The sequence below is a fragment of the Chinchilla lanigera genome, unplaced genomic scaffold (genome assembly GCF_000276665.1).
Source record: "Chinchilla lanigera isolate Chin_1 unplaced genomic scaffold, ChiLan1.0 scaffold00070, whole genome shotgun sequence".
Lineage (NCBI taxonomy): Eukaryota > Metazoa > Chordata > Mammalia > Rodentia > Chinchillidae > Chinchilla > Chinchilla lanigera.
This window is the reverse complement of record NW_004955471.1, coordinates 10,473,228-10,497,783: the sequence shown is the minus strand read 5'-3', so window position 1 is coordinate 10,497,783 and position 24,556 is coordinate 10,473,228. Positions and strand designations below refer to the sequence as shown.

Here is a 24,556-nt window from a genome sequence, read left to right as displayed (position 1 = left end):
TATTTTTATAAAGGCTAGAGTGTTGCTACTCACTCTAGTTTTTTAGTAACTTTCTCCTAGCCAGATAAACTTCAAAGTTATAACTGTTAAAATTAGCAAACCTGGGGAGCAGGACTTTCCATCAGTTCTAGAACAAAAAATTATGAAGACTATGATTCTACAATGTGAAACTCAACACTGACTGCTGAATGCTCTGTGACATCAGTGCTGATTGAGTTTTTGGTTTCAGTTTTGGGTTTTTGAGATAGGATTTCACTACATAGTTCAGGCAGGCCTTAAACTCGCTTATTTAGCCCAGACTGGCCTAGAACTCATGGAGATCTTCCTGCCTCAGCCTCCAGAGTGCTGTGGTTACAGGACTGCACCACCACACCTGGCCAGCGCTGACTGAGTTTTGTACAACTAGAGAGCCAAGCAAACCAAGGCCATCTCAGACCCTGGTGCTACTCACTCCCATCATGCTTATGTGGTGAAGCCTTCCTGGAATGAAGGTGGGTGGGTGAGGTACACTGCGACACTGACACAGCCCGTGTCTTCAGATGCTATCACCACCTGCGGGTGTTTCTTCATTCAGCCAGGAAAAAAAGAGTAACCAAGGTAGATGAGAAAGGCCGCCACCATGGACAGTCCCGACATGTGTGAGGGCCGTGCTCCTTGCTTTCTTTAATCCATTCATGTCAGGCTGGGTTTCCTGAATGAAACTCAGCTCAGCTCCACCCACGCATGTGTCCCTGTCCGCTGCTCTCCTTGGGGATGTGTGAATAGCAGAGAAGTCTCACGATGCTCTAGCAATTTTAAAAGTCTGGGAGGAGAAAGTCTAACCCATGGTGGGAGATATTATGAGTGTTTTCCCTTGTAATGCTTTGGGAAGTTTGGATTTGGGTAAAAAGAAGTAGGCTTGGAAAATGACCAGTAGGTCTTAGGGAAGATTAAAGAGGAAAATTTCAGGTTCAGGATGGGGATTTGAAAAGAAAGCAGGCAGAAGCGCAGCACACAGAGCCCTGAGGGGAGACTCAGGGTGTGGTGTAAATTTTTTAAAAAGCTGAGCAGCAAGTTTACAGTAAAACTATAAGCACATGAAAAAGAAATGTCGGCAAGTTTCAAGCCAGAGACTGAGAAGAGAACAGACAAGATAGAGAAAGGATCACCAAGGAGAGCAGCACAGCACACGCGCATGGTGACCCTAACCTTTCAGGATCAGGAGCACTGAGAAGGGGACCAGGCCAGAGAAGAGCGCGGCAGGGTTCGTTTCCCTACAGGCAAATGGATCTGAGCTTCCCTAGAAAGACTCCTTCAGCTGATGCAAAATACACTAAACATATAAAGATACCCCCAAGGTGAAAATCATTAGGCTAATTAAGAATAGAGGAGAAAGCTCTTATTTAGTGTTTTCTTATTCCCAGAAATCTTCTGACCAAAAGAATGCTTCTCCTTCATCTGGCAAAGTGCGTTAAATCATCACTGACCATTCACCATAATTGCAGGAAGAGGGAGACAAAGGTGAGTGAGAGAACAGCTAATGTCCCAGGGGTTTAACACGTGCCAGCCCTGGGTCTAAGGGTTTTGTGTCTCTGCTCAGCTCACTGGGCCCTCACCATTCCAGAGGAGGAAACCGAGCCACCAAGATTATATAACCCAAAGTCACACAGCTAACAAACGCTAGACTCAAACCCGGAAGTCTCTCCCTGGATTTGTCTTCTCAGGAACTACATTGTATTATGATCTTTGTTTTCTTTAGCTCTCAATTGGGTAGAAACAAAGGAAAATAGACCCTGATTTTGAAACTGCGCAAGTTCGCTCCCGTAGCTATCTTTACAGGGCCGGCGTGCACTGAGGGGGCCTGTGTCATTGTGTGCAGACAGGCAGGACTCTAAAAATCGTTCTGAGGGAGAAAGACATACAAGCTTACACATACATGAAGCACCTGATTCACTTTCCTGAAAACTCCTCCTTAGGACATAGAGAAATTATTGAGGAAATGTATTTCTCTGACTACAATATCTCTAAAAAGGGATCCAGTCATCGATACGAAAGCAATATGAATCCTACAAATCACTTTATGAATAATATTATTATGCTATAACGTGATGATGTATTCACGAGCCTTTTAATTTTCACAATTTATTCAACCTTAATAATCATGGGAGCTGGGAGAGTGATGAATCAGGTGTATGAGAACTTCTAAACTCTCTCACTTTGCTTCTATCTCCACAAAATAGAGAAATCTTTCAATTTAATAACTGGGAAAACCAATAAAAAGAATTAAAGTCCAAGACATAGGCTTGCCTTTGAATGAACTAATTCTGTAGCTCTCAATTAATGGTGTTCAATTATTTAATAATTTTGAACAATTTTAAGTTATATTTAAAAATAATTTCATTTATTTATTAGAGGGATTAGACTTGAACTGCAACATACAAGAATGAAAGAAATTTAGGTCTCTGAAATTCTCAAACATGTCAACAAACAGGCCTTTCTCCAAAAGATAAATCTACTAAAATACTACCACAAAACAACTGATGATTCCCAAAATACTGGGGCATTATACTCCATTATACCTTCACTACAAGTAGACCATATGATTTTATAATTATATTTCTTTATACTTAGATATTACAGATATTTGTGAGAAACTAATAGATGGACATCAATACATAATGAAAAAAAGTTTCCTTAGTTGTACATAGGTGTACACAGGTAAACAGTGTGTCTATAACCTACTCCACCCAGGGATGCTGGGAAAACTTCCCAAGTGCACACATCCAAACCTAAGTGGAAATAAAACAAAAGCTACCAGCACCTTGAAGGCCTTAAACAAGTTGGATTACCAGCGAAACTGGATCTGTTTCATCGGAGGTCCCCAACCTGAACGACTACCGGGAGAGCGTCCTCAACTCTGGGCCTCACCAAGCCAGCTGCACGGCCAGGGCAGAGAGGGCTGGAAGCCCCAGGCTCACAGGCAGGGGGATGTGCAGAGGAGAGGAGCAGGATGAGGAGGATGGGGAAGATGAGTAGAGCCAGGAGGAAGACTCCTGAGGAGGAGGACGAAGATGGAGCTGTAGAAGGGGAGGAAGATGGAGGTGCGGTGAGGAAGAAGACTGGGACATGATGGAGAAACTGATGATGAAGATGAGGACCAGGACTGAGAGGAGGAAGACAGCAGGAAGGGGGAAAGGGGGAAGAGAAACAGATGCTGATAAAGAAGATGACACCGACCCAAATAACCTGTAAAAACGCAGCTCTGCAGTGTTGCTTGGCGTGCTCATGGATTTTTAGCTGTTTTTTGAAATTTTTTAAAAAAGAATTAGCTGGAAAAGCAACCCCAGGACACCCACCCACATTTCGCCCTCCTCCATTCTGTCCCTCTCGGTAATCCACCACGAAGCACAGGGACGTTGCCCCAACAGAATTATCGCATCGCTGGGCTTTCGCATGAGATCCTGGCGGAAGCAAGTACAGCCGTGATTGCAAGCCCACCGCTCCTGGTGACCCCTGCGCTGAGACTGGAAAAGCATTTTCACCCTCTGTAGAGCGAGAAGCTTTGCGCTAAAATCTTAACACTTTGAAAATAATAAAATGAAACTTGTAAGTGTGCAATGTCTACAGTTCCCAAGGCTTTAAAATAGTAAAAATTATTCATACTCCAGCTTATATTTTCCCTAATCCATGAGAATCAAGTACCTACTTTAATACTTTAAAATTAGAATGATTTTAGGTGGGAAAGGACCCTTCCAGATTCATCCGTATCCTGATTGCATCTTCTAACATTATGCTGGGCAATTCTAACATCTGCCCCGCCTCTGCGGCATTCTAACTCTGACGTTGTTGGAGAATGGCTGCATTACAGATGCCGTCGCTGTTGCTGATTAAATTCCAGGTCAGGGATGGGCCGGAAGGCTGGCCTGCGCGGACACCGCCCAGAGCTCCGAACCACTCCACCGTGCACTGCTGCGCTGGCCCCCAGACCAGCTACTTCTTGCAACTGAGACAGACTCAGTTCCTAAAACAGGGACCTCTAGAAACCTGGGGGTGGGCATGAAAGCTGAGCACAAATAATGACACAAATAATCCTGTTTTTATTACAGATTCTTACTTCTGGGTGTTGCCTTCTAAAATACTGCCATCCAGTAATGGCTAGGGAACGGTGAAGGTAGGAAAAACCTGAGAGAATATCCCATCTCCCACTATTCCGCAAAGGTTAAGCATCCCGATGATGGTCACAGGGAATGGTACATCTCAGGTGGAAACAGGGCCTCTTGTCTTCCGGAAATGGAGGCTTTCATGTCCTGTTTTCTCAGGTGACAGCAAGCACTGATGAAGCAGTGGGAATCTACGTCCCAGGAAGCACAGTTAACGAGACCACATGTTTAAATTTCCTCGCACACGAGGGGTTCTCCAATGTCTTTCTTCAGTAGTTACTTATTCTGCATTGCTTCCTTTGAAGCAAGAATTTAAAATAGGAAAGATATATTGAAGTGAGGTCAGAAGGGCAGATTTTGGCTTGGTATAAAGTAAGTATTTTATAGAAATTAAAAGTGACTCATCAGAAAGGCACTTTGATGTATGCATGCCGCACGGCGCTGGCTGGAGAATGCAGCATTCAGCCAGGGATATTCCGGCATTAATGAGCATTTCAGGTGCATGAGGCTGACAGCTCGCAAGGCTTTCAAAGTAAGATTTACCAATATTCCATGTTATACTTTCCTTAATTCCAGAGAATAAAGGAGTGAAAGGGTGAAAAAGATTCATAAGACACTGAGCTTGTTATTTGAGGTGACCTAAATAACACAAAGAGTATTATAAATGTGAGTGTGTTCTCTTGGGATTTATGTGCCCATTGGGGTCCAAATATAAAAACAAATTTCAAAGATCTCCTTTTCCAAAATAGACAATCACTTATCTCTAAACTTGTCTTTAAAATATTTTCCCAGTTTTAAAAGTTGAAAAGTTGAAAGGATTCACTGACTTCTACCCCTCAGAAAAACACATTTTCTCTTTTTGTATCAGTAGTAAGAACTTCACTGACCACCCAGGAAAAGCTACCAGAGAATAAGCCTTCTAAGTCCTTAATCTCCGAGGTTTTTAAACTAAAGATCCTAGTTTCAAAAGAGAAACAACATAAACTATTCAGACCCCTTCCCCATGAACGCTGTATCTCTTTTCTACACATAAATCCACTTTAGACTCAGGGTTTGGCTTCAAGACACGCAGTTCCACAGGAAGGTAAGAGAACGTGCCACACCCACCTCGTGGTATTTCTTTGTGACTTTGCTTGGGACACACTGACACTCACTGCAGCTGTGCAGACAGCAGGCGCAGTTGCCCCCGCAGCGTTTGACCAGGAGGCAGCCTGGCCAGAAAATGGTATCGGTTCTCTTTAGCTCTTCCCTGATGGACACCGAGAAGTTCCGAGGCGTGCAGCTGTACAATCTCACCTCCTCTTTTATAAGGTTCAGATCCACCACTATAAGGCACAAAGAAAAGCAAAGAAAAAAAAAAAACTAGATGTTCATGCAGGACTTTTCATAAAGAAATCCCCTTATTTCATGAATAATCACCCTAACAATATCCCTTCTTATTTTTACTAGGTTGTAGGGCTGGACAGCTCGCCCATTGGACGTTCCATTTCGTGGAACACAAAGCTTCATTATGACTTGGTGACCAAGAAAGAGACGCCATTGTGCAATATGCCGAGCAAAGCCAACAAAACAGTTGAGAGCTATAAATAGGAAACTTTATAGAGGGAAAAAAAGGGCTACACCTTTTAACCTTAGTAAAAAAGCAGACAAGGAACACATTGGAGAGAAGGGTGGCTTGTAAAACGATGGATGCATTGATTAAAAAACAAATGTAATTTTTAAAAGGGTAATGGGAGAGAACCATTAATGACCAGTTCACTGAAGCCAGTCAGGAGAAACTTCTACAGTCTGTTTGGCAGGAAGAAACATAAGATACAGAAAGGAGATGAGGAAGGTAGCTGAGTGGAAGATGTGAAAAGATGTGTTTTATTGAACAGCAGAGCTGTTAAAAAAATTGTTAGAGAGCACAGCTCCAAAGGCAGTAGGTGTGTATGCTTTTTGAAATTGAGACTAAGTCCATACTTTTAGATTTCTATCCTCCTCTGCTGAAAGATGGAAGAGATGTCTAATTTGTAACCATTGTCTCCTTGCTTTTAGCAAGCTGTTTAACTAGTTTGTGCTTTATTCTTTTAAATACCTACTTGTAAAGACCAACTACACAAAATATCCTTTCATTAGACGGTTATAGTAAGTCCTCAAAGAGCCATTGTTTTTAACTACAAAATGATAATGACTGTCTCAGGAAAATTGCCTCAAAATAACATACCATGTTTAGTATGAATTTATACATGACACACGAATAGTAGTTAAATATTAGAGTAAATACTTCTTTTTTTGAGACAGTGTCTCACTCTGCAGTTCAGGCTGGCCTTGAGCTCACTTTGTAACCCAGGCTGGCCTGGAACTTGCAAAGATCCTCCTGCCTCAGCCTCCCCAAGTGCTGGGATTATAGGCATGATCCACACCTGGCTTATAATAAATATTTCTAATGTAATTTTCATTTCTGCTTTGCAGTTTTATCTCTTTTGTGTTAGAAATACCACATAATACAATTATCCAAAAAATTTAAGAGGGAGGTTCATATTATGTATATTCTTCAGGGTTCTTTTTCATTAAATAACAATTTTATTGAATGAAAATTTGCACACTGTACAATTTACAAAGTGAAAGTGCACAGTTCTGTACAGCTTAGCACACTGATAGAGTTGTACAGCCTTGACCACAACCAAAGGTAGATCACTTTGGTTACTGCACAGCACAACCTTCCGCCCTCTTGCCATCCTCGCCCACGCCTTCCCCTCTACACAGAAGCCGCCACTTACTAACTTCTGTCTTCATAAATTTTCCTATTCTGGAAATTAATCAAATAATTAATCATTTCTTCTTACTAAAAATGAGCCACGGTCATAGTAACGACAAAGACCTTAACACATCCCAAGCAGGGAGCTCCTGCAAAGGGCTCTCACAACACACCGGAGTGAAACTGAAAACCAACAGCAGAAATGTACTCAGAGAACAGTAACTTTTCTTCTCTCTTTATTCCCATTACTTTCTATTTCACGATATATACACATATTCATTTATATGTTAACTTCTTAATATAAAAGCATGTTGTGCACTTCTTAGCTGGGGAAGAAGAGGAATCTGAAGTTATCTACTCTGTCTAAATTTCAAAGCCCATAAAATCCTAATACCTTTGCAGCTGTGCTTCCCAACAGCTTCTGGTGCTATAATAAAATGTTTTCCGTACATAAAAAGGTTCCTATAGGAATAAAGGGTTCTTTGCTTTTCTAGGAAGTTATTTTGCTTAGGGCTATTATCTAAATTATAAGAAATATGGTTAAATACCTTTACCCTAATCTGAGAAACATTAAAATCATGAATTGGAAGAAATACTTTCAGATTAAAGGTGTGCTCAAATAGTAATAACCATCAGGTGAATCTGATTTTAAAAATTAATTGTTACAGTTTAAATAACTTGAAGATATCACAATAATTAAAACCCAAGTGCTTGCTTTCTTGACATTGTAATATATGTGATCAAGATTTTCCTCACCAAAGAGTCAATTTTAACATTTCTAAGAAATATATTATAAAATTGTGCATATGTAATTGTGAATTACACACATGTTAAGCGTATGATTGTGGACAAGGTAGGTCAAGTATTAGGAATGCACCGAGCCAGACTAATTCAGTGGGTCATTTTACATTATCAGCTAAAAATTATTTCTTCCAATTCAACAGAAAGTAAGTTTTTATTTGAGTGCGGATTTTTAATCTGAAAACAATCCTGTGAAAACTTTCAAGTATTTAAATGGAAATGAGTTCATTCTTGCAAGGGCCCTGAAAAAAAAACAAACTAATTTATCAGTAGTCAAGTTAATGAGATCATTAGGTTAAGTGATGTCACACCTGGTTTAATTTTACCTGGTTTCATTCTGCTGCCCTCAGAGTACATGTGCACATTCCTCTTTAAATGTTAAAAACATAGGCGATCTTATTTGAACCTAGATCTTATTCACCTGGGCAAGGAGGGAGAAAATATGAACTCACAAACACAAAGCTGGCTGCCCAGTTTCCAGTGTTCTTTTGGGGTCTGTCTCCTTTAGAAGGGGAAGGAAGCTCTTAGCTTTCAAAGGGCATTCACCTTCCCCAAATAGCTTTAGATGCACTCTTTCATGAAACCAGAAAATGAAACTGTGTGCGTTCTCTTTAAATGTTTACTTAAGCACAATAAAAGGTTAGATAGATTTCCCAAGTGAAGTAAGTTATGATACCTGCTCCAATGTGAAAATTTAAACACACTTTCAACCTAGCTTCCATTCATTTATCATGTTTGACACAAAAGTCAAAAGCCCTTTCTAAAGTACTAGTTAAGCTTGACTTAGAAAATATCATTTTTCTTTTTTCCTGCAGTAGAAGCCCATGATAAAAACTCTGGGCCAGAGGAAGAATCAGAAGGTAGAGCAGCAGAAAAACATTAATACAAACCACATTGGGCTAAAGAGATAATTAAGGAATTTTAAGTTAGCTTATCATCTTTGCAATTATACGTCCTACTCTTAAGGCTTTAAATTCATATAAGCTTTGTTAAAATAAGTGCTGTGAACATAATATTGTATCATAAATTCTCCAAACATTGTGCAAAACTTCTAGACCAAAAAAGAAAGAAAAAAGAAAAAGAAAAAGTATGATTATGCACCAAGGCATATTTTTATTAGCTTAACTAAAATATTGAGGAAGTTTCTCTGTACAAACTGTTAGTAATATAGAACTCAGCCTTTAGATTATTTTTTCCTTTTTATAATTACTGTCTATGAGAAAGCATACATTATTTTGTGTTTCCAATGAAAAAAAATTTGACCACATCCCTAATCAAAATCATGACTTTTAGTGCAAATTTTGCTAATACTGTAAGTTTTTCTAAGTAAGATAATACTGACATAAAAATTATGGTCACATTTTACTTTGTTAGTCTTTCATTCTTTTAAGACATTCAATCCAAGGATATTGCGTTACCATAATGCAATCTGAGGGTGGTCCTTCTAAGATGAATGTGGTAACACTGTGATATGTTTATTCTGGGGGAAATCTGTTTCAATGTCTAATTAGAAGCTTTTAAAAGTTTTACTCCTGTTCCTTTGTGCAATGATTCTCAAGAGGGGGGTTGCTTTTGTCTACATAGATGTTATACCACACCTGCACTTTAGTTTATGTAAAGTTCCAAAAATATACACTGCTGTTCTCACACTTACTGCATGCTTAAAAAGTTAATAGTTTTGGCAAACTGCAAAAGCCTTCAACTTGGAAAGTGCTAAATGAATATTTGAAAGATCTGGTTCAGCCCTGGATGCTTTTAAATGCACATTAGCCTCCGGCCAAATCTTTGAGAAACAGGCAGAGAGATTTAGGTATAAAGATGTGGCTAGAAGGTAGGATTTTAGGCTAGAATCCAGCAATCAGCTGTCAAAAAAGTAGATCTGAGCTCAGAAACATTTTGTTCACTCCCCTGCTCCTTACAGAGGCACGTGATAATCGATTTCACATTTGCTAACAAGGGCCCTATTCATGGGTGTTTCAGCTTCTCTTGTAGATCTTCGTCTTCCTGGTCCTAAGTGGGAGGGAAGGGAAGTCTTGTTGGTAAGTTATTCATCAAGATCAAATCTCATAAATGTGGAACAGCATTCAGCATCTGGACGGGACTGGGCTGCCCGTGCACTTGAACTTAGATTTGGAAGACTGCTGCAAGGAAACCAGGTCTGCTGGCATGGCAAAATGTGAGGGTGGTGCAGGTCTGAACACGACCTGCTGCGAGAAAAGCTTATGATCCAGAAGGGCTGCAAATCTGTGCTGGAAAAGGCAGGGATCAGATTTCTCTCTGACAAGATTTAGAACAAGTCTGGTGCCATCTGCCCTCATGAATGGCTCCAATTAACTAAACATTGTTCTTTGCACACATTTTCCAACATGGAGTTACCTTCTATAGAATGACCCACGTGCATTTCATTTTTTTTTTTTTTCCAGTACCGGGAATTGAACTCACGACCTCGTGCTTGCCAGGCAGGCGCTGTGCTGCTGAGCTAAATCCCCAGCCCCTGACCCACGTGCATTTCAATGCCCTGACAGACTGGAATGCATGTTTGGGTTCATCTAGTGATTTCTATTGCCTTTTCATTTGTGTCTGATAGGGATGCTTGGCATTTTAGAATTCACTAGGAAATCTAGCTAACCTTATTGAAAGCTCAGTTAACAGTATTTGCACATGCTTCATCATGTGGAATTAGGTTAAGTCATCAGTACTTCTACTCTGAAAAGGAGATATGCATGCTGTTTGGTCAAAAGTGGTAATTCCAAAAGCAAAATGTATAGGAAGAAAAGCCATTACAGCACAGCTTCCTTTAGTTCATGGTTTTCTTGCTATAAATCCTAGCTTGGGAACATTTCACTTCATTTTTTTATTGATCCATTGCTATTTTCCACACAGAACTTTCTAGACCTAAGAAATGTAAATGAATGTAACTGTGTCCCATGGGGGATAAGGTACGAATGAGTTTTATGGAGCCTTCCCCCTTTCTAGTTCCAAATCTTGTTTCTCAGCTATGATAATTACCCTTGAATCTATAAATCAACATGCTCCAAATATAGACTGGAGGTAAGCAATGATTCTTATGAAATGTAATAAAATACTTCATCAGATACCATTTGAGAAGATTTAAAAAAATGATTGCAGTTTTCAGAAGTATCTCTTAAATTACCAAACCCACCGAGTTAGAGTTAAGTGACTACTTTCGCCTCTGTTGTACTCTCACATGTAAATATGTTCAAGTGTTAAGAAAAGGGATGATTTAAGTACATCTATCACTGAAGAATTTTAAACTCTCCCCTTTAGAAGTTGGGGCAGGAGAATCTGAAACATTGGCCCTTGTCTGAAGAGGGAGCTTACCTTTGGATTTTCTTCCAAAAACAAAAGCCTTGCCAAGAAGTTGCCACGAAGGCCTGTACAGATCTTCCAAGTCCAGCTGCCATCTATCTGGCTCGAGATAGCGAATGAGATCTTCTAAGGTACTGAAGGCCGTGACCGCATTGTTAAGCAGGTCCAGTGGCAAGGCCGAAGGGGGTAGCACTGACGGACTCACAGCCTCTGCGACTCGCTGAAAGTAAAACACAGCCCCTGTTAACTACTTTAAAAATGACAGTGTAGGGGCTGGGGATTTAGCTCAGCGGCAAAAGCGCCTGCCTGGTAAGCGCAAGGTCGTGAGTTCGGTTCCCGGTACCGGAGAAAAAATAAAAAAATAAAAAAATAAAAATGACAGTGTATCTCTTCTCTAATTAGAGTGAGTGAGGCTGGAAACACACAGGAAGCAAAACTGCATTCAACTCGACCAGGCGGAATTACTTTGCAAAGATTTCACACAGATTAACTCTGACAGATCTTCTGCAAAATCAAATGAAGATCTTAATTTTCACTACTACGCACTGTGGATATAGATACCTTCTGTTTATTTAAAACTATCTCCACAATCTGATTATGGATATACAATGAAAAATGTAATAAAATTTTCCTAATTCTAATTTTACCTTCTAATTTGTAATATTCCTCATTCTAGAAACTAGCTTGGCAGTTATGAAAGTCAGAGCCAGATGAATTTAAAAATTAAAACAAAATACCTCATAAGAACTACAATAAAATATAGGAGATACTTCTTTGGCACTGGTGAAAAACTTTTTTCTTAAGATAGAAAATGCCTAAATCATAAATGATCAACCTGATAAATCTGTCTACACTTTTGTGTTTTTTTGGTACCAGGAATTGAACTCAGGACCTCACACATGCCAGCAGGCACTGTGCCAATGAGCTATATCCCCCACTGTCTATATATTTTTTAACACAAAAGACTTAATAAGATTAAGAAACAGGAGGAGAGAGAGTGGGAAAATACTTTGTCAACCAACACATGTGACAGCCACCACAGCAGTGTACAGAACACACCAAACCAGAAAGGGTAATTCCATAGGGAAAAAAGACAAGCAAACTTTGAGACAAGAAACTTGAAACTATGCTATAAGAATATGCCTAATAAATAAAAAATGCTGAAATATAAATAATAGGTTCAATTTCATCACCTCATGCAAAACAAAAATAAGGTATTATTTCACATTGGCTAAAGGACATCCTACTTCCCATAGGAAAGGTCGTGAAGAATTTAAAATGGGATGCTGAGGACGTGGGCAGCGTGGTACTCCTGGGCTCAGCCGCGGAAGGAGAGCAGGGCACTTCCCTGCGGCTGATGGACCCGCTGTGCACGGAGCGCCTCTGTGATCAGCCTTCGGTCGGTCTACAGCCTCTCACCTACGCGCTTGAAGTGCACGCACTGACAGTCACAGCAGCCTCGTCCGGAATAGAGACACCCTGGACGCAACCTACCTGCCCAATTATGGGGGACGCATTAAAGCATATCTAATTAAGGGGCAGGCTCCAAGTGATTTCAGTAAAAGCAGGGGCTTTTAAAGCTCAGGAAGAACCATGCTTTCCCAGTTTTCAATGTGTAGGGAGTTGCATATCAGAGTTGAAATTGAAATATGCAAAAAGAAACACAGAAAAACATAAAATAAAACATGTATGTTTGTTGATGTTCATTTTTAGCACTCTTTGTAACAATAAAATTCTAGCAGGAAATTAAATGTATTTATTAACTTAATTAATTAATTAATTATGTAGCCTGAAGTCTCATTATGTAGCCCCAGCTGGCCTTGAATTCCAAGTGATCCTCCTGCCTCAGCATCCCAACTGCTAGGATTACAGGCATGCACCACCACAACTGGTCCTGGAAATTAAATTTATAATAGTGGAACAGTTCACTATGCTATTCAGAAAGTGAAACAGTGTGCCGCCATTAAAAATGATATTTCTAGCAATTTTTATTAACAAAAGATGGCGAAAACTGTTAAGTACATAATACAGTTCAATACAAGTATACATACATACATTTTTAACATACTGTGATTCTACTATGCAGAAATAGAAATAAAATAAAAAGACACAAAGGTTTGTACAAAGATTGCTTAGCTATGGTTTAAACCACAGTGCATGCTTTCTTTTTAATGTTTTCAATGTTTTCTAAGTAACTATGGTTTCCTTTTAGAAGTCAGGTTGAAATAATATTTCTTACAATAAAACACTCTCATAGCAGCTCTTCCTTCTCTTTACCATCCCTCAGAAGCTGGGCTAGACACTACAAACCACGTCCTGAGCTTTGCAGCTTCTGACTTTATCTCCTTGCCGTCCAACTTTTCCTCCAGTCCTTCAGCGCTGTCTTAGTGGGGTTAATCTCCCTAAGACAAGATGTCATCGCTCATGTGATCATCTACACAATAAAACCCAAATTCCTTAGCGACACCGAGGGCCCCAGCTCTGACCTGGGCTCATCTGCCCATCTAAGCCTCTCCTCACCAAAACCAGGCATCTTCCTTCCCAGGCAACCGGGTCTCTTCGCTAGCTATCACACATGCACAGCTGAGACTGTGTCTTTACCATGCTAGATTCTGCACCTGTGGACCCACATGCTAAGCCTTCTTCATTTATAATGGGCTTTACAAAGCCCAGTCGAGCCAGGAGTCCGTCCACAGCATCGGGACCGCTGCTGTCTCATACACAGTGTGGCATCCACTGATGGCACTCCTCTCTGCACTGCCCAGGCCTCTGGTCGGAGTAGCAAGAGGCGCTCTGTAAATTGAATGATGAGGCCCTTTAAAATAGCTACTGCAGGGATGCTGGTTTTGCTGGGACTCAGTGCACCTGGGTCACTGGCAATGTTCTCCGAGCTCAGGCTAGGAAGAAGTGAGGGCGGGAGCTTTGGGACGGCAATTCCTCACCTTGTTTTTATTTTGAAGGCTTCATTTCACATTGTTGAGGACCTGATTACAGTATTTTTTCCCTGCTCAAATCTTTTTTTAAAATTTTATTTTAAAAAGAATTAAAAGATTTTTAAAAACATTAAAAATGATGCAGAATTTCAAAACAAGATGATGGGAAATTAATAATATGTTGTTATATTGCATACTGTTACTTCAAAGTAGTTGCTCAGATTATCAGATACAAGCATGTAAAATGATCAGTTAAGCATTACCTGTGCCTTTCAATAAACCAAAAGAAATTAGTAGTACAATTATCTTTAGTTATAATATTAAGACCACGAAATTTTCTAGTTACGTTATAATGTTTTGTTTTAACAACTAGACTGCTAAGCTTTTGAAAAGTAGAAACTAAATCAAGTATGTTTTTAATTTACCTAATAAATTTTCTCATTGTCCATAAAACACAAAATTGCTTTAGTGGAGAATATATGATGATTGATAATTACACAACAGATGTAAATAAACAAGGTTTAATAAAGATTTGCATTTTTAATGTAACCAAACTGGCTTATAGTGAGTTTTCTAATGTGAGAAAGTTGATGCAGGTGTTTTGCAAATGTAAAAGAAAATAAGCCATAATGCCTATGTCTTTATAAACGAAAATCAAAAAGGTCAGTAAGCCTCACAGAATAACTGAAGTCTGGCCCAGCGGTGCACACCTGTAATCCTAGCACTCTGGGAAGCTGAAGCAGGATTACTGCAAGTCAGAGCTCAGCCTGGGCAATTTAGCAACTTAGTTTGAAAAAAAAAAAAAGGCTGGGGACCTAGCTCAGGATAAAGTCGGAGGAACTGCGTACCACAAAAAGAAAAGAAGTGTCTGAACGTTATTGTGATTATGATGGTAGAAAACGTATCAAAAGCTTTACAATCTGCGAGCAGAAAGTAAATAGTTATAGAAAAGCCATACACAAAGTACAAATTAAGTGTGACATTGCAAGTGTACCTTATAGGTATGATATAAAATGGTTATTTAGGCTAATTTCAATTCGACCCAGACCCAGCAATGAGCTGCTTCACTTGTTTTCCAAGACTGTTAGAAACTGCTTGAATTGAGAATTCCTTGTGAAACAATGAAAAACTACAAACTAAATCAATGGTTACTGAGATAAAGCTTAGGATATTAACCCCAAAGAAAGTGACACAAAATGATCTTGTGATATTGAGCAAACTTTGCATTTAGCAAAGTATCAGGATGTATCATTTCCTCACCTGAGGCAAAGGTTGGGAGGAAAGCATCTTACCACATGTTCCTGCAGGTATAGACTGATTAGGGTCGAAAGCCTCCAAGCTACTAAACATTTAAATTTAGTTAAACTAAAAGAAAAAATGCTCCAGGTCTCTGTATATCATCTCCACCCTCCCCCCACACCAAAGAGAAAATTAGGATAGGAATTAACACATTGTCCTTGGACTCAAAAAATAAGACCAGACTAAAGAGAAAATTCTGTGTTTCTATTTAAGATCTGTCTCATCACCACTGCCCCACCTTCCAGTTCAAGGAACAACCAAGTCGCTCACTTTCAAAGTTCTGCTTTTCCAATGAGAAACAAGAAGTTACAGGAAAAAAAGTGTCCTCTAAATTGTTATTTTCCTGTTACACAATGCCAGGTTCAGCACAGACTAGTGGCTTTTCCCCCTACAGTTAGCATGAGGAGAATTCTAACAGTATCTTTGATATTTAAAAATCCTCTCCTTGGGCTGTTAAGCTGGTTAGAAAATATTTATATTTGATGCCTTGGCTTGAATTGGATTTTCATGTTCCCTATTTTGTGGTTTTATGCTTGTAAAAATAGACACTTGCAAGTTATGAGTTGCCCTAGCTCATCATCCACTATGGATGGTGACAGAAAGCAGAATGTCTGGTGCGAAGAACCATGTCCCCAGCCTCGCCTAGCAGGCAGAGGGAGTCTTGCCGGAGCCTGGAGCTCCGCAGGTGGAGCTGAAAGAGACCTTGGGCAGACACTCTGCTCCAGTGTCCTCCTCTGTAGAGTGAAGGAGCTAAACTAAGTGACCTTCCAGTTTCCCAGCAACTTCTCCATTTAAACATCCTACATGACGCCAGATCCAAGGGTCCGCAGAATCATCTAGAGAGCTTCAAAAGCACCATGTACTACTTACGTCTACGACGAGGCACAGGTCTAGTTTTCCATGTTTTCTCTTGGGAGTTTTCCCTGTTGCTTTACGATGTCAGTGAGTTTAGGAAGACACTGCTGTACATCATACAAGTAACTTTCTACAGATGGGCACATATTTGTCCAAGTGTCCTGGTACAAGGAGGAAATCTGAGCAGTGGCCTGGCACACAGAGGGCTCTGAATACACAGGGAGGAGACAGGAGGCCACCACACATCAAAGGGTGCTGCAGAAGAGACCAAACCTGCTGGGGCTTTGACCTCAAACTGCTGGCATCTCACAGTGGGACTAGCCAGTCTGTGGAAGCTTGTTAAGGCAGCCCTGGAACATTAATATGTGTTGTCATCAGCTCGTCCACACACGATTCATTGTAGAAGCAAACAAAGGTTAATATTATACTCCACTCATCAGATAATTTATCAAACATTTACTTAAAGTCCTATGATGTGCCAGGCGTGGTGGCAGCTGCCTGTAATCCCAGCACTCGGGAGGCTGAGGCAGGAGGACTGCTGTGAGCTTGAGGCCAGCCTGGGCTACAAAGTGAGCTCAAAGCCAGCCTGAACTGCATACCGAGACCCCATCTCAAAAAGACAAGAAAAGAAAACCCTATGAGGTGAGTCCTGTGAAGAAAACAGTCAAGGCCGGCCCTTCTGAAGTTCATCCCCTCTAAACCAAATATTCTAGATCCTAGGAGAGATTCTTCTCCGGGCAAAACAAAAGCAAACTGAGATTTTTCTGCTATGAGTCATGTAAGTAACCAAACAAGTATCCTACAAATTTGGGTGAGTTCATACATAAAAAGTGAACACGTTATAAAAGAATACTACAAAACAGATATATTTCCACTTTTATTGCTGAAAAGTTACTGGCAGCTTGTAAGGTCAGACGAAACCATAGCCATATGAACCGAATCAGTGTTTTGAGTTCCAGAGAGCAAGTCTGGCTGCAAAAGTAAGTTTCCTTAGTGTCTTCTCCAGTGTGACTTTTAAAGTCAATATTTTGGTGTTTTACATTTTATTATGGCTACTCTAAGTGCATTATGCATGTATTATTATGTTTTCCTTTTTTGTTCAGAAAGAGAAAAGCTGACTTCCTGTTTGGAACAGTACGATCTGCACTGCTTATAATTTCACAATAAATAGTTACTGATTTCAAAAAACAGAGCTTGTCATTTTATTAGAATGTTTTGTGGTGAGTGCAATTTTAAAAATAAAACATTTACAGTGAACCTCCTTTGGACAAATAAATACAAATGTTTACCTTGCGTAGCATAGCAACCGGTATAAAACTTTTAGGGCCTGGGAGATTTATGGTACAGCTCTTTCAGTCAATCGCACACTGCATACTTCAAACTGATAAGGCTTTCACTTCATTCATGCCTAACGGAGGTTCAGGAATGCAGATTAGGTTTCATTGCTGTGGTTAAAAATAATCAGGTGTTGCAGGAGAAGAAAAAAGATCTGTGCAAAGCCCAGGCATGGTGGAGCTGGGCTTAGGTCCCAGCTACAAGTACTTGGAGGCCTGGGGCAGGAGAATTCCTGGTGTCCAGGAGTTCAAGTCGAGCCCAGGTGACACAGCAGTAGGCTGTCGCCAAAGCAAAAGCAAGAAGAGCTGGGGTAGAGCACCTGGGGTCTGGTCCTTCCTCACTCGTGTGTCCAGCCTCCCTCACATGAGGTCTGACTGATGCACTGTGCATAGGTCTGACGTTAGCAGAGAAAGAAGCAGACGGGACGCAGAGACAAAACTGCCTTGCAAGAACGACGGACAGGAGAGTTAGGAAAGACACAAGAATGCCCCGGAACAATTCATTTCAACATGTTTCTTTTCTTCCCCTTGTTCCTATCTGAATTCATCCTAAAAGCTATCCGGGATATGTTTTTAAAATTTTTTTAAGCCAGCAAAGAAAAGCAAATGCTTGCATTCCTATGGAAGAACAGATGTTTTAATACCTCCTGGGTAACGGAGATTATGTATTTAAGTGAGAAATCCTAGGAAGGGCGGCCGATTGAACCCATATCACGTCTTCCTATGGAGAGGATCTTATTAGACGAGCACAGCAATTGAAGCAAACTTGATGTATCTAGTAATTAATCACAGTGACAGTCCAGGACAGGAAGCCAGCAGGGTGTATTATCTCGTACCTAAACACAATAAATTCAAGGAACCTGAAGCTGACCTTCAAAGGCTGTGAGTTTCATGGTTTCAACCCTGAAGAGCAGCAGGATTCTGCCTGGACCCATATATGGGGAAAGAGATGACAAGTTTTGCCCAAAATGCTGTCTTAAATAAAAATAATGCTCATGTTCATAAGTATGGCTTCGTACTAAGTTGATGGATGAAACAACTGCTCAGGGATCAATTTTCCCATCCACGCGCAACTTGAGAACCCAAGGACCTGCCTATGTTTACAGATTAAGACATTGTTACCCCCACATGCTCCTCACTTACAGTGTTCACAGGCCGGGATAAAGAAGGAATTTCATGCCAGTGTCTGCACTTTAAGGCTGAAGATCTTAACAGAAGTCAGTGCTTTGCCACGCACGGCGAAGGCTGTTGGTTGGCGAGGCAGCGTCACCACACGCTTTTCTATGTTTTTAGGTAAAACCGTGTATTACAAGTAATAATTTATATTGTAAACTAGGATTTTATAGATGACTACACAATGTAATCCTGAGAGAATTTCCCCACTGGCATTTGTGAAGGGTCAAAATCAAGAATGTTTTTTCGACCAAGCTTTGAAAAATTATTCCTCTGAATCAGAAAAACGCGACAGGCCATAAAAAGCTGAAAGAAAATCCATCAGCTGCCAGTGTGTGACTCTAAAGCATCACACCACCTTTCGCTCTCTGATAGCAATCAAGAAATGATTAATTGTCAGGGAATTTAAATGAAAGAGAATGCAGACCATTAAATAAAAAAGCACATGTTCACTGCCAAACCAGAAGCAAATGCACCTCAGACTAGAGCTCCTGAGGACACCATCTCACCGGTATTCCTCCTGAAGTACAAATGCACTCAGTGTGTCGCCCAGCCAGTATTCGGGGCCATCTGCAGAATGCTCCAGCAGAGCCAAGTGCAGAAGCGGCGGCTGCGCAGATAAACATCTTCAGATCTGTGCTCAGTAAGCTTAATAGTGAGATCCCACATCAAACCTCACTGCAGTTTTGCATGAGATTTATTACGGGTGCGAAGAAGGGGTGCGCCTTCCACTGGGGTCAGAGAAGAAGGCACTGGTTATGTGGGTTAGGGCTGGGGGCAGCAGCACTTCAGATATTTACAAGGACCCGAGCTGGGGACAGAGGATGCTGGGCACAGGGTGGGCAGAGCTCTGCACGGGCACTGTGCTCGGGCACCGGGCAGGTGGTGGCGGGGAGCCTGAGACGTAAACTGGGCCCCCACAGGACCGCCGTGCGCTCACCACGGGATGCAGATGGGTCACAAGGCAGCGGGGCATCGAAGGAGAACTCGGAAAGGAGAAGTTTGATGAAGCGCATCTCTGGCTTTCCGCTTCCATCCTCTTGGTCTAGGCTGGGATGGGAGGGAGCCATCAACAAACCAGGCTTTGGAATCTGAGCTTTTCTCCTGCTGCTGCCTTTGCCAGTGAGTTCCCCCATTGTTATAGAGCTACTCATCGCCCAGCAGTAAGGCTCAGCTCCCGCAGGGCGTTCCCCGGCACAGCTCTTCTCTCTCTCTCTCTCTGCGCTAAGCTGGGTGTTCTGATCCCATTCCGTTCCTGTCGCCACAGCACCGAGCCACGTGAAAATGGCCGCATCTCCCTCCCATTTCCTCCACGCTTCGCACGGCACGGGCTCAATCTTATGTCTTCTGGGTAATGTTTCATCTCTTGTGGTTTTTAATGCTGGCAGAAAAATAATGAAACAAAGTGCACTTTATAAACTGCCTGACCGATCATCATGAGTGAAAAAAATAAAGAGAAAACGTCAACGCAAGAGAACCAGCAGGAACGGCTGGGTGACGGGAAGAGAGTCAGGGAGGAGACCTGTGAGAGTTAAATGTCCAGCTGGAAAGCACAGGTTGACAGGGGCAGCACACTGTCCGGCAGAGCCACGGACGGCAAGGCGGACGCGGGAGAGGTTCAGGCTGAGGCACTTAGTGCAGGAACGGCAGCACAGCAACAGCGACACCTACAAACACTCCCTGGTCCTGAACAGAGAGGCCCAAGTGGAATAGAATTTAATAGTGAAGACTGGTAAATGCCTTGGAACAAGAACACAATGCTGGAGAATCATCCTTATTACCCTTACCCTGATCCTGACTGGAGGGAGAAAGTGAGGGGTCAGCTGTGCCAGCTGGGGGTGGTGGCTCTGGGAAGAGGAGGACCCAGGGTTCTCAGCAGGACTGAGCAGCATCTGCTCCCTGGACACCTCACCAGGTGGGGTCTGGGTAGGATGGCAGAGGGAGACAGGATGCGTGTGAGTTTAGAAAAGAATAGGAGGAGGACCCCTGGAGAGATCGAGCACAAAGAGCTGCTCTCAGAAATTGGAAGGGCAGCAAGAACAGCACAGGTAGCTGGATGGAGACGTGGGGTCAAGAGAAGCATGTGTGCGTATGTGTGTGTGTGTTTGTGTGTAAGACTGAAGAAATGATAGTAAATTTGTATGCTGAGAGGACAGAACCAAGAGAATGGTAAGAAGGGGAAGGAGAAGAAGACAAAGAAAAGGAAGAAGGCAGGTGAGTGCTGGAGGAAAAAGGACAAAAGGAAGAAAGAAGCATAAGGCAGGCAGCCCGAGCTGACCCAAGCTCAGAGGAAGGCCATGACGGGGAGGGAGCAGAGAATGGGGTGCTTGAGGGACTTCTTGCTCTCTTTGTGGAGCCACAAGTAAAATTGTCACCCAAGAGAGGAAGAGAGAAAGGAACGTAGAGACTGAAAGAGAGCAAAGTCATAGTATTAGACAGTATGAAAGGGGAGAGACAAAGAAACTACAGAATAATTGCCCAGCAGTACCCAGAACATTTGACTGCAAAGCAAGTGTCCATTTATGTAGAGTTACAACGGGGTTTCAAGCGCAGACACCAGGCCTGGAGGAGTGGCCTAAGTCTGTGGCTGATTATTTCCAGAACTTTCCTAAATCAAAAGTGCTGGTTGAGCCTCAGCTATGAAGTCGCCCAGATGAGGAGACACATGAGGCACAGGGCGGGTGCAGGGAGCAGAGACAAGAGCACTGAGCAAAGTCCGTGCTGAAATGAAAGTGCTGAGAAGAGATGCCTCAGACCAGACGGAACTTCTAGAATGTTCTTGCCAGGGTCCCTTAAAAACTTGATTAGGAGAGATTAAAAGTGACTCTATAACATTCTATTTTAGAGTTTAAAGTGTTAAATTTCGCTATCAGAAACAAGGGCCAACAATCTAAGTGAGTTGTGCATTCAAAACGTTGCTCCTTACTCAGTGTGGAAAAATGCTGAAATTGAAACTCTAGCTTTAATCATCTCCTAACCAGCCTCAAAAAATGTTTAGTTGGAAGAATTAAGTTCATAAAGGACTTTAAGCTCTAGGTATAAATAGCATGGTTTCAGAGAAACCCCAGTTTAGAGAAGACAGTGTGAGTGGTAATACCAATGTCCATGGAGTAAACCTGCCATTTAAAGAAGAGTTTTCAGAAATGATGGCTGTAACACATTACCCTCACCAGTTCACCAACTTTTTAGTCACTCAATGACTGGCTTCTGGTGATGTTATGCACATCATTATGGAAATTAATATGTATTAGCATCAGGAAAACTGGTTTTTATGTACAGATCAGCTGCAGATCCAACTTTTACCTCTGCTGTCCACATGCTAGAAAGTGGTTAGTTTTGTTCTTGGGATTTACAGAATTATATCACTGTTGACACTGGGCTGACCTCTTTCTTTGATAGTCAGAGCATGGTAGAATCCTGCATCAACTGGGAGAAACAGTTTCTCAGTGAATTTTGAAAAGACTTTAGTGTTCTTGAGGCTACAAACTGAAAGCATTTATTTCCTGCATCAGCCAGACTGACTAAAGGCATAAAATGTGTGACTTTTCTCTTTAATGCAACAGAGCACAAGAAGAAAAATGTCAGAGTTTCAAGAAGCTTTCCAGAAAAAAACATTTCTTTCTCCTTTCACTAAGCAATGATGTACAAAATAAAGTGAGGCCTGTAGTTCTTCACTTCTAAACTCTGCACTCTGTCACAGTAAGAGATCCATACTCTTGTGTCTTAGTTACTTTTCTTTCGTTGCTGAGACAAATACCCAATACCCAAAGTCAAGGAAGGAAAGGTTTATTTAGCTCACAGTTTGTGGAGGTTTCAGTTTGTAATCACCTGGCTCCAAGGCAGGGTGGTGGGGCAACATTTCAAGGCAGCAGAAGACAGCAACAGCAGCAGGAGCAAAAGGTGGGGGAGTAAGCCTCTTTTCCTCCCTTGTATTGTATATCAACTATTCACCCACACCCACACGATCTCTGTGCCCTCCTCTTCCACAAGCTGAAGCTGTTTACAAAGTAGGACCCTGGCCCCCTGTTGAATCACTTAGTTGAACTTTTAAACTTCTCAAGTTGACACAGTGAACAACATCCTAGAGCAAGGGTGTGTCGTCTGCACCCCAGGATGGAGAACTCCTGAGTTGCTTAGTTAAGCTTCTGGACTCAAGCTGACACAATGTGTCAACCATAACACCTTGTCATTGGTTCATCCTTGGGATGTACTGCGGAGAGCATTGCGGAGAGCTGGTACAAGTACATGACTCACCTTCATTCTCCTCACATCCATGCCCCTCTCCCTCCCTGGACCTCCATCCCCTGCCCCCTTGCCATTTACAAACCACCTATCCCTCTGCTTTCTTTCACTGATCTTTCCTTTTGCTCTTTATTTATACTTTGGGTTTCTTATATAAGAGTAATCACACAATATTTAAGCTTGTATGTTTGAATATTTTACTTAACATTGTGACTTCAAGATGTGCCGATTTTCCTACAAATGAATCACATTTATTCGTCTCTGTAGCAGAGTAGTACTCCATTGTGAGGAAATATTGCATTTTCTTTATCCACGCATCTGCTGATGGACATGCTGTAAGCCACTTCCAAGATTTAGCTATTATAAATTATGTTGCTATAAACAAGGGTATGCATGTAACCATGTAAGATGATGCCTTTCACTCTTTTGGGAAGACACCTAGAAAGTGTATAGCTGGGTCCAGTGAAATTTCTGGTTTTAGTGTTTTGAAGAATTTCTATACTGGTTGTATTAATATCCACAGTGGTTGTATTAGTTCCCAACTCCATGAACAATGTAACTGGCTTCCTTTTCTCCTGAAGCCTCACCAGTGTTCATTATTATTTGATTTCTTGATAATAATTATTCTTTCTTGATAAAGTGGAATCTCAGTGTTGTTTAATTTCCATTTCCTGATGGCTGTCGATGGTAAATATGTTATCAGATAGTTATTGGTCCTTTGTGCTTCTGAGTAGTGCCTGTTTATTTCATTGGTGTTTTATTGTGGGGGGAGGTCTAAGTTTTTACGTTCTTTACATATTCTAGATGTTAGTCCTTTTCTGCCAATACTATTCAAACTCTTCAATGAAATTGAAAGACAAGGAATATTTCCAAATTCCTTCCTGGAAGCCAGCATCACTCTGATTACAAAACCAGATGAGAACTCTACATCGCTTTTTAAAGTTGTTTACATAAAATTTTCAGGAGACAAGAGACTCAGATGAACCAAGATTATCTACGGGAAGCACGTTCAAAGACTGGTATGATAAGAAAATATTTCTGAATACCAGCCAGAAAGCTATGATGTGCATGTATATAATTATTTGCCCGAGTACACACGCAAATGTATACACACACACATACACACCATCCAGCACCACAAAAGCTGCTCTAAAATGGAAAATTAGGTCACTTGAGGAACTGCTGAAAAAACCACAACACAGGACAGTGTCATGATAGTGCACAGCATACAGAAGTGAAGAGTTTATGGGACATCACTAAAAACTGGAAAGGGTACTCTTGATGCAACACGGAATCATGGCAGTAACATAAAGTTTTCAGTCAGATCTGGGCACAGACCCTGGGTCCGGCATGTATTATTTGTTGCTGTAATTACTACCAAGCCGCTTATCTTCTCTATGTTTGAATATTTTCTCTATGTTTAAGTAGTAGAAGTCAAAGACACTAATATATAGCAATATACTTACTGGGTTGTTTTGAAACTCAAATAAAATGATATAAATAACTACATCTTATATGCAAGCCTGCATTATTAATAGCAAGGAAGGTTATACAATTACTACATGCAGTTCCAAAGTAAAAGAGCAGGATTAGGAGGATGGACTGGAGAAGGCTTTCATAGGTGAATGGATGCAACTAGAGCCCATTTCATAAGTGAAATGAATCAGACTCGCATGTGTAAACATCATATTGTCTCCTTAGTGTAAGAAC

General features: G+C 41.3%; 1 protein-coding gene across 4 annotated transcripts in view; it reads right to left on the bottom strand.

Moving 5' to 3' along the window:
- Positions 1-24,556, bottom strand: part of Pdgfc (platelet derived growth factor C) — a 181,942-nt gene that overhangs the window by 2,841 nt on the left and 154,545 nt on the right. For all 4 annotated transcript variants that reach the window (XM_013522909.1, XM_013522907.1, XM_005400945.2 and 1 more), the window contains 2 exons: positions 11,023-11,230; positions 5,247-5,464 (listed from right to left, as the gene is read on the bottom strand). In XM_013522909.1, the coding sequence (XP_013378363.1) occupies positions 5,247-5,464; positions 11,023-11,230 (426 nt within the window). The remainder of the gene's footprint in view (positions 1-5,246; positions 5,465-11,022; positions 11,231-24,556) is intronic.